The sequence below is a fragment of the Protomyctophum bolini genome (assembly GCF_963924005.1).
Source record: "Protomyctophum bolini genome assembly, chromosome: 18".
Taxonomy (NCBI): Eukaryota; Metazoa; Chordata; class Actinopteri; order Myctophiformes; family Myctophidae; genus Protomyctophum; species Protomyctophum bolini.
In genome coordinates this window covers 17,523,614-17,534,578 of record NC_137879.1, presented here as the reverse complement: position 1 = coordinate 17,534,578, position 10,965 = coordinate 17,523,614, and the positions used below count along the sequence as shown (strand labels likewise).

Below are 10,965 nucleotides of genomic sequence, written 5' to 3'. Positions count from 1 at the left end.
CGGGGATACGGCGGGCTCCGCGCCGGCGCTCGGGCACCAGTGGGCGGCGGGGATGAGCGTGGTGATGGCGCTGATCGTCGCCACCATCGTCCTCGGGAACATCCTGGTGATCGCGGCGATCGCGCGCACCCAGCGGCTCCAGACGCTCACCAACGTGTTCATCATGTCGCTGGCGTGCGCCGACCTGATCATGGGCGTGCTGGTGGTGCCGTTTGGCGCCGCGCTGGAGGTGCGCGGCGCCTGGCTCTACGGAGACTTCTTCTGTGAGTTCTGGATCTCCGTGGACGTGCTGTGCGTGACCGCCAGCATCGAGACGCTGTGCGTGATCGCCATAGACCGCTACGTGGCCATCACTTCGCCCTTCAGGTCAGCAGTCATAGTGCGTGGTGAGGTGATTGATTGATTGATTGATTGATTGATTGATTGATTGATTGATTGATTGGTTGGTTGGTTGGTTGATTAAATTCCTCCTATAACGGTACCATACCTAAGAGGTCTGAAGAGGATATCATAAAAAACCCAATTCATCGAGACATTTAAAGATAGCCTGCCCTATATTGCTTCCCAAACACTCGGTCAGCAGTCCAGGTACACATCACATGGGGTCACGATCACGAACCAAAGTAGTAGTGAAAATATCCGATCTATACAAGCTCACGAAGCGTGTGGACCTATACAGTTGTGAGCTTGTAGGCCTAGATCTGTGTTTTCACTGTTTGGTCCTGCGCAATGCAAACGTCTAATAACATCCCTTTTGGGTCTTGAGCTAAAACGTTTGGGAGTCACTGCCACTGGCCTACATCATTAGACCTAATTAGCCTATGCTAGAAGCAATTAACATTGATGGAACTTATATGGAAGAAGTAGGCTACTCACATGTTTTAGCAGTAGGGCTAACGGGTCAAGTGGGCAGATGTAAAATTGGCTATTTTGTCCAAAATGTTAGAAGTAAAATATTAGAAATATGGTCTCAAGTAAAATAAAGTAGGCTGCACATGATCATTACATAAACATTCGATAACCAAGGTCGAATATTTCTACAATTGCTACAAAATAGCCAATTGTCCACTTGACCTGTATACATCCGTTTTGGCATCAATATTTCAATTATGTAGATATAGGCCTACTCTGTTACAAGTAGAAGTCCTGTAGGCTATAAAATGTAGGATACTTGAGTACAAAAGTATTGGCATCAAAGTATACTTATACTGTACCAGTAAGACGCCTGAGGGCGAGAAGCGACCTAAAGGGTGAGGTCGCGTGCACTCATGCGCCTCGTTAACGGCAGACATGGAAGAGGAAGGATGGATGGGGAAGGATCAACATATGGAATGTCATGAAGGTTCTGACACATATCCATGGAGATCTATGGGTTTGAGGTTTGAGGTCAGATGTAGCGTTGCTGGCCAATATTGATGGCATCAGGGGCTTAACTGCGACAGCAGGTCGCTTTACTTTGACATCAGGGTATCCACATCTCAATCTCTGGGCCTGATGATGTCACATGATGCCATATGGTGCCCGACAGGCCGACACACATCATACCTTCACCATATGGTGCCCGACAGGCCGACACACATCGTACCTTCACCATATGGTGCCCGACAGGCCGACACACATCATACCTTCACCATATGGTGCCTGACAGGCCGACACACATCGTACCTTCACCATATGGTGCCCGACAGGCCGACACACATCGTACCTTCACCATATGGTGCCTGACAGGCCGACACACATCATACCTTCACCATATGGTGCCTGACAGGCCGACACACATCATACCTTCACCATATGGTGCCTGACAGGCCGACACACATCATACCTTCACCATATGGTGCCCGACAGGCCGACACACATCGTACCTTCACCATATGGTGCCCGACAGGCCGACACACATCGTACCTTCACCATATGGTGCCCGACAGGCTGACACACATCGTACCTTCACCATATGGTGCCCGACAGGCCGACACACATCATACCTTCACCATATGGTGCCCGACAGGTCATGTCTCACCTAGAAACAGGATCTGACACTAATATCAAGATGGTCAAGATTCAATTCATCCACTGAGCAAGCAGGCAGGCTCTATTAGTAAATACATAGACAGCAGGCTCTCATTTTGAGGGTTAGAATCGGCCTCATCAGGTCTTAATGGGCTACGTATAAAAACAATCAAAGTTCTTCTTTCTTCCACACACCCCATTGTTTGCAGTTACCAGAGCCTGCTGACCAAGCTTCGGGCCCGTGCGGTGGTGTGTGGCGTGTGGGCCATCAGCGCCCTGGTGTCCTTCCTCCCCATCCTCATGCACTGGTCCCGGGACCCCGAGGACACCGCCTGCTACAGGGACCCGCACTGCTGCGACTTCGTTGCCAACCGCGCGTACGCCATCTCCTCCTCCGTCATCTCCTTCTACATCCCGCTTGTCATCATGATATTCGTGTACGCGCGCGTCTACTGCGAGGCCAAGAAGCAGATGATGAAGATCGACAAGTGCGAGGGCAGGTCAGTGTTGCATAACAGTTATGGAACTTTAATTGACGATCATGGACGCCATCTTGGAAAATCATGCCTTTCCAGAAGTTTTTTATTACATTTTTAGTACGTTATTTATAGATAGGCATACCCAATCATAACAGAATCCATCGAAAAAAATTCTTCAATTATTTGGGGTGCCAACCATGTCCGACAGGAGGGGCGACGGGGGTGAAAACGTCTGGGAACTGAGATTAACCATGTACTGAGTCTGACCTATCTACTATTGGATTCATTGTAAACTGACCAACTCGTTTGTGATGGTTTTTGAAAACTGCTTATGCCATACCTATTACTAAACTACTAACTAAAACCATGCCAAAAATCGAAAACTAGTGCACAATCTTTATGAATACCCTCCCAGCTATTCCCCACAATAACAGAACAGAAAAGTCACTAGTATAGAGCGTCACAGTCCCGCCCCCTTTCATGACGACGAGAGCCCCGGAAGAGAATTCCCTGTTTATTTTCCCCATAGACTTTTCAAAAAGTATTTATTTAAAGACGCGGACAAAGCCAATTTGGCTCGTGACAAATCATGACAATAAACACAATGTTTTGGGCTGATCAAATAAATAGTAAGAAGAAAAACAAAACAAAAAGTACCCTGCCTTTTTGAGTGGTGCAACCACTCCTATAGACGAATTCAGAAACGGTTCTCATGGTCACAGCTTACATATTTCCTGTAGGCGGGGGCCAACATAACTGCGGGGTTAACCTGCCTCTTCAAAAACCTCTTCTACTAAAGTGAATGGTAGAGTGACTGATGTACAGTCTGCCTCAAACGTTACTCTTTTACCTGCTTTTTACTAACACTAACATTACAAAGATGCCCAGAACATCGGGATGAACCTGTGTAGTTTATGGCTGCTCCAACAGTAGTGGCAACATAAAAAAAAAAAAAAAAAAAACGGAATGTCAAAATATTCACCGTGGTGGCTGAGAGCAGAGCCATAGAGTAATGGTTGAGACGAAGCAGTGTAAGGTCCTGAAAGATACATAACGTCAGTCTTACCCAATACCCAATCTTTCTGTTTTATGAAGTTATGAACACAATACTACTGTACTTTATACCTCATACTTTAAATGCTTAGTATGAGGTATAAAGTACAGCAGTGTTAGTGTTAGTAAAAAGCAGGTAAAAGAGTAACGTTTGAGGCAGACTGTACATCAGTCACTCTACCAGTCACCTTAGTAGAAGAGGTTTTTTAAGAGGCAGGTTTACCCAGCAGTTATGTCGGCTCCACCTACAGGAAATACGTAAGCTGCGACCATGAGACCCGTTTCTGAATTCGTCTATAGACTATGTGTGTCCCTGGGTCAGTGGGTCCCTGCATGGGTCTGTCTGTCCGAGCACGAAAATAGCGTTGGTTGGTTTTCACAACCAAGTGTCACTGTTGCACACACACACACACACACACACACACACACACACACGCACACACACACACACGCACACGCACACTAACTGCATATATAATGATTTGGGGTGGTACAGTACAGTACAGTAGAGGGACCCCTGGGGACCCCTATGGCGAAAATGAACAGGGAATTATTTTCCGGGCCTCTCGTCAGGGGCGCCGCGCGGGACTGCGACGCTCTGTAGAGCCCTGAGTCCCGTCAACCATATGGGATTTGAGTGGTTAACTGTCACTGAAATAATTGTGATTAACAATTAAATTCTTTCATCAATAATAATGGCATTAGCAGATCTGAAATAGGGCTTAAGTGGGCAATATATAATGTACTTGTTCCCCTCCTAGCAATATAGTGGAGTCAAAGATTCTGAACAATATTTGACTTTGAAACGAAGTGGAAAGTCCAAAAAATGAAGTGAAGTGAAGTCCAGAACACATGATTTAAACACAACACCTTTCATGTTGCCGTGCAGGTTCCACCACCCCAGCCCGAACGGCGTGGCCTCCAAATGCAAGAAGCGGCCCTCCAAGATCCTCTTCATGAAGGAGCAGAAGGCGCTGAAGACGCTGGGTATCATCATGGGCACTTTCACGCTCTGCTGGCTGCCCTTCTTCATCGTCAACGTGGTGCGCGTCTTCCGCGCAGAGCAGGTGGACAAGAACCTGTTCGTGGCCCTCAACTGGCTGGGCTACGTCAACTCGGCCTTCAACCCCATCATCTACTGCCGCAGCCCGGACTTCCGCAGGGCCTTCCAGCGGCTGCTGTGCTGCGGGTCCGGGCAGGCAGACTACCGGCTGCACGTGGTGGTCAGCACCTGCGACCTGACGCGCTGCCCTGGTGCCGGCAGGGGAAGTGGCGGCAGGGCTTTCGCCCGGACCGACACCTGCACCTCCCTGGGCCTGGAGGAGCCCGGAGGAGGAGGCGGGGGGACGTGGTCGGACTGCGAAGGGCTGCACCACAGCAGCGACTGCAGCCTGAACAGAAAGCTGTCACCGTCCGAGTCACACCTGTAAACGCCCAAACCACACCAAAGGGTCGAGACGGGACAAGATGGTTTTTAAGGTCAACCACACCAATGCAATTCATTGAGCTGCAATGAGTTGCATTGGTGTGGTTGACCTTCAAACGGTTTTGTCCCAAGGAGTCCCTGCCGTTGTGGTATGGGCTTAAGACTTATTGTATTGTTGCAGTGGCTCTTTTTTATTTCAAGGACCTCGTGTAACTGAGCGTGTGCAAAGGGTCCATTTGGTTCCATTTGTACACTCTCAGAGTTACAGACTTAGGGGTCCATTTGGAACCCCCTCGAGGAACCCCGAAGGATGCTGGATTGCCACTTTGAGATGAATTGGCTCAAGCCCCACTCTTAAACGTTTAAGGACCAACCCTGAAACTTCTGAGTGAAAAAGTGATTGAAAACGCCTTCGTGTGCATGCCAGGTAGCTAGGTGACAGTGTGACGCTGCCATGCAACAACACAGATAGACAACGCACCTGCATACTTCCTAACCCATTGATGCCTGAGCCTGAATCTGGGAACGTCTTCAGGGGCCTGACCTATAGGTTTCTGAAAACCTTCAAATTCGGATTAATTCTTTTTTTTAAATAGTCATGTTGCTAGTTGCTACATGTATAGCAATAGCTGATGAGACACAGAGAGCGCGCCGGCATCAACGGTAGAACAACTTATAGGTTGCACCAGGCGTCAATACTCAATAGCACGACTGTATGTTGAGAAAAAAAAGCCCTCTGTTTGCCATTGATTGAAGAGCCTGTCATTGGAAATGTGTAATAGCGAACACAATGTGAGCTGCGTTGCCACACATTTTACGTTTTGCCCAGTTTTGCTTATTTACAAGGAGACGCAAGGCAGAACGTTTTCAAAGATTTCCACTTTCGTGGGAGATTAACCTTTTTGGCATTTTCAACCCCCCAAAAAACGCTTGGAAAAAAGTTTATACAGGAGCGTTGATGTGTAAACGGGTCCTGAGATTATTGCAAATGAACCATGGCTTGGTTTGGAGTCCCGGCCGTGGTCCAGACTCACATATGACACTTTTACGTGGTTTAACACGTACTTTGAATACGTTAAGTTACTCCGTTTCACTCCTTACTCTTTCCGGCGTTTTTTGTTTAAAAATATTGATGCAGTTGCTAATTAAGGCAGTGCAAAGTAGCACAGATTCAGTATTGTACAATTACTGTAGGTGTTTAAATAGCCTGCTTGCACCACAGGCATTATTGGAAAGAAAGTGGGCCTCTTCCTTCCTCCACTTTCTAGGTGTTACCAATGATACTAATGAAGCCAATGTGCCATTGGCTCACTGGGAATTGTGGGAAACACTCTGCTACACCAGTGGGTCTCAAAGTGTGGTCCAGGAACCCCAATATGGCTTTCCAATATGGATGCTGTGCATAGAGCCTAAGATTTACACAGTGGGCAACACAGTCTCTCTGCTTTAAAGAGCCTGTGACCCATTCTCAACCGTATCTTCACATAATTGGTCCTCACCTAATGCTCATTATAATATGGCACCATTTCCGTCTGCTCACTCTGGGTCTCACTGGTGGACAGTTCAGAAACCTGCCTACCAGTGACATCATCGATGGGGAATGCATCCAAGCTAATAGAAACTACAGCCTTTCTCTCCCTGGAAAGTTAGCTTGCTGAAATAGAAGCCAAGAACTTCCATTGTTAAAATAATAATAATAATAATTGCGACCACAGGTCGCATTTACTATGAAATCGTGAAATTTCCAGTCAGTTAGTCAGTCAGTCAGTCAGTCAGTCACCCCCAGGGTGCCATCACTAGAAAACTAGAGTTCTCAACAGGCCCAAAAATTAAGGCCCTGCCCTAGCTGGGCCCTCATCAAACCCTGTACACTCAAGACGCTGCCATCCTTAGATCTCCATATATGGAGCTGACCTGTTCTGACATTCCATATGTTGATCTGACCTCATTAAACCCTGTACACTCAAGACACACTCCATATGGCCAGTACATAATTCATTCTATAAGTTGATCTGACCACCCATGCCAAAGCGCCAGCACTCGCCCAGCAGTCTGCTGTCACCCAGGCTGATGCGTGCACGCAACCCTAAAATAACAATAATAAAGTTTAAAATGTCCAAATGCGCCTACCAATGATACCAATGATCACTGGTAGGTGGGTTTTTTAACCTCAGAAAAAAGTACTGCCGTAGCAGACAACCCGCAGCACTCCAGGTTAAAACAAAGTCCTTCTAGATGCAAGGTTCGAAGATATAAGTTGAGGTGAAGAAAATGCCAGCACTCATTGTATGTCCTTTTGCATGATTTTATTTACCTCTGACGGGAGTGAAAAACGTTTCGGCCTGTATGGCCTTCCTCAGCGGTTTTTTAACTTCCTCTGAGACAGACTGAGTAGACTAGACAGAAATGGTGGCATCTTATAGGACCAATTTTATGGAGACATGGTTGAAAATGGAGACAAGGTTGAAGTTCTCCATTAAGGCGTTTATTATTTTCCATAATAGTGTTCATTGTATCACTTACAAACACATTTGTTTTGAACATTGGAAAGGTATTCTGTCGGCGTTACTGTCTACAATGTGTCTAATGCTGGGCTATAGTGTCGTAGCCACATGACCAAGTGCAAATTGTACGAAGGTGAATTTGTTTATATTAAACATGTTTATGTAAATAGACATAATGTATTTATTGAGCGCTTTTTACAAAGGAAACAAAAATACGGGCACGCGTGGTACTGATGTGAAGCTACGTATGAGGGGCCCAACCCCCATGTCCCTTATACCTGACTGTTATGTGCACTGTTGTGCCTATAGCTCTCTCTCTGTCTCTCTCTGTCTCTCTCTCCGTGTCTCATTTGAGTCATATGGTTATTGTCATATGGTGTGCTGACTGGAGAATAATAATAAAAAAGCAGACGTCATTCATACTTTACTGTGAAATTTGTTACAATTACTCATATGTATTTGATAGGAAGGTTTTTGACATGAGAATGTGAGGGTCACACCAGTTATTCATGATTTTAATTCGTCAATAGCCATTTACAGCACCATTTACAGCTTTTATAGGTTAACTATTTACGCGTTTTTCTTGAACATCTTTAAAGTGTTGGACATGTTTTGGTCCTGCCTATGCATGGGCGTATCAGGTTTGTTTATGCTTATATGTCTGAGTCAGAGTGATGTGACCGTGGTCCGTCCGGCCCTCCCAGTAGCCAATTTTAATAGGATGTGTTCGCGGACAAAACTGACACTCATTGCAAAACTGACACGCATTGCAAAGCTGACACGCATTGCAAAACTGACACTCATTGCAAAACTGACACGCATTGCAAAGCTGACACGCATTGCAAAACTGACACTCATTGCAAAACTGACACGCATTGCAAAGCTGACACGCATTGCAAAACAAACCCGAAAGAAAGATTTTATTGTAGAAATACAACAATAGCAGATCTACGATCTCAGACAGCGTTGCAATGCAACATCTTTTGAGCTTGTTCATCGACTATTTGAATCATAAACTGAGCGCAAAATGTTACCTTGGGGAAACTTTGATTGGCTCATATGTTGCTTAATTGACAATTAATTAACGTCTTAAAAGATTAGAGTCTAATCTTTTACAATGTTAATTAGTCCACGGTCTCTAATCATCAGACCAAAGTCATTACCAAATGCAGATTAACGGCATGTTTGCGTCACCATCAGATACTTTTGTTATGCCTTTTAAAGCGTGCAGGCCATGTTCATGTGGGCAAAGTATACTCACAATTCTTTTACTTAAGTAAAAGTATCAATGTACTCAATGTAGAAATATTCTGTTACAAGTAATATCTGGTATTCCAAATTGACTAAAAGAACAAACGTGATGGCATCATAATTATACATAGGTTTTGGATGTGTAAAAATATTTTGAAAATAGCCAAAGTACAGGCTGACATGGTTATGCATGTTTTGTAATAATGATATCAATCTACAAAGTAACTAAAAGCATTCAAATAACTGAGTAAAAAAGTGCAATATTTGTCCCTGGGATGTAGTCGAGTAGGCAGGCAGTATTGTAATTGCAAATACTAATTCAAGTACCATACTTGAGTGCATGTACTTAGTTACTTATACACATTCACATTTAATTTGACCTCATCCTGTAACTCTTTAAATGCTGCGGCATTAAACAAAGCCATACATTTTTAATTGACTTCACATAAAGGCTGTGCAGGGAATGATCAAAGCTCTTTAAAAACCCATTGATATTCACCTCCATGTCTGCTGCATGCAGACGTGATATTCACCTCCATGTCTGCTGCATGCAGACGTGGATATTCACCTCCATGTCTGCTGCATGCAGACGTGGTATTCACCTCCATGTCTGCTGCATGCAGACGTGATATTCACCTCCATGTCTGCTGCATGCAGACGTGGATATTCACCTCCATGTCTGCTGCCTGCAGACGTGATATTCACCTCCATGTCTGCTGCATGCAGACGTGATATTCACCTCCATGTCTGCTGCATGCAGACGTGGATATTCACCTCCATGTCTGCTGCATGCAGACATGGATATTCACCTCCATGTCTGCTGCATGCAGACGTGGTATTCACCTCCATGTCTGCTGCATGCAGACGTGGTATTCACCTCCATGTCTGCTGCATGCAGACGTGATATTCACCTCCATGTCTGCTGCATGCAGACGTGATAATCACCTCCATGTCTGCTGCATGCAGACGTGATAATCACCTCCATGTCTGCTGCATGCAGACGTGATATTCACCTCCATGTCTGCTGCATGCAGACGTGATATTCACCTCCATGTCTGCTGCATGCAGATGTGGAGTATGCACACACTCCCTAAAGTCAGATTTACTTTAAAAGGATCCTTGGCTAATATACATAATAGTTCTATTTTTTATTCATTTTTTAAATAAATAAATGTCACTCAAGGGGGACAAGTTGATTAAAATAGAATTGCTTCCAGCGACCCTCAATGTTCTCTGAACGCCCATAATTGAGAAACACTATTGTAATGCCTGAGGGGGCCAAAAACACTATTGTATTGCCTGTGTGTTAGGCCTGACTCACACCTTCACAACAGATTGATGTATAGCTAATGCATGAGACTTATTGACTGATGCAAGCTCGCAATGCATGTCCAATGGGAGTCACAAAGTCAAAGTCAAAGTCATACGATTTGTCACACACGTTACCGCAGTGAAATTTGTTCTCCGCATTTGACCCATCTCTTGGAGCGGTGAGCCGCAAGCCAAGGAGCGGTGAGCTGCAGTGTGCGCCGCGCTCGGGAATCATTTGATTAGTAGATTTGACCCCCAATCCAACCCTTTGATGCTGAGTGTCAAGCAGGGAGGCATTGGGTCCCATTTTTACAGTCTTTGGTATGACCCGGCCAGGGATCGAACCCCGACCTCCCAGTTTCAGGGCGGACACTCTAACCACAAGGCCACTGAGCTGGTCTGGTCACATGGTTTGACACAACATTTTTGTTGTACGAGGGGGAGGGGGGCAGTCGAAACAGAGCCGAAAGCCGTACAACAAAAATGTGTCAAACCATGTGACTTCCATTGGAAATGCATTGGGAGCTTGCATCAGTAAACAAGTCTCATACATCTAGCATGCATCAATGTTGTATGCTAGATCGAAAGGTGTGAGTCAGGCCTTAGTGTGTGTAAGTGCGTGCCGTGCGTGCGTGCATGTGCGTGTGTGTCCCCCCCCCCACACACACACAACCCTTCACAACTTGATAACAATAAGAACGGATGGTGCAGCAGACCTGACCAAACATCAATTAGATATTTTTATTAATATTTGGAGGTAAATTAAGACCCATTAAGACCTGAGGTCAATTCTACAAATGCCTTCTAAAGTTCTCAAATTCTTCTAGACCAATCCCAAAATGAAATTATATATATTTGGCATTAAACACTATGTGGCACGAAGTGATGAACTTGTAGATGGCCACTTGTTCTAAATCCTAATGTGGTGTTC

General features: G+C 45.4%; 1 protein-coding gene across 1 annotated transcript; it reads left to right on the top strand.

Annotated features, from left to right (window-relative positions):
• adrb1 (adrenoceptor beta 1) lies at positions 1–4,972 on the top strand (the record flags this gene model as incomplete). The annotated part of the gene is made up of 3 exons (XM_080789443.1): positions 1–366; positions 2,220–2,510; positions 4,432–4,972. The coding sequence occupies exons 1-3, from the start codon at positions 53–55 to the stop codon at positions 4,970–4,972; spliced, it is 1,146 nt and encodes a 381-aa protein (XP_080645569.1). The 5' UTR covers positions 1–52.
• Between the last annotated feature and the right edge of the window lie 5,993 nt (positions 4,973–10,965).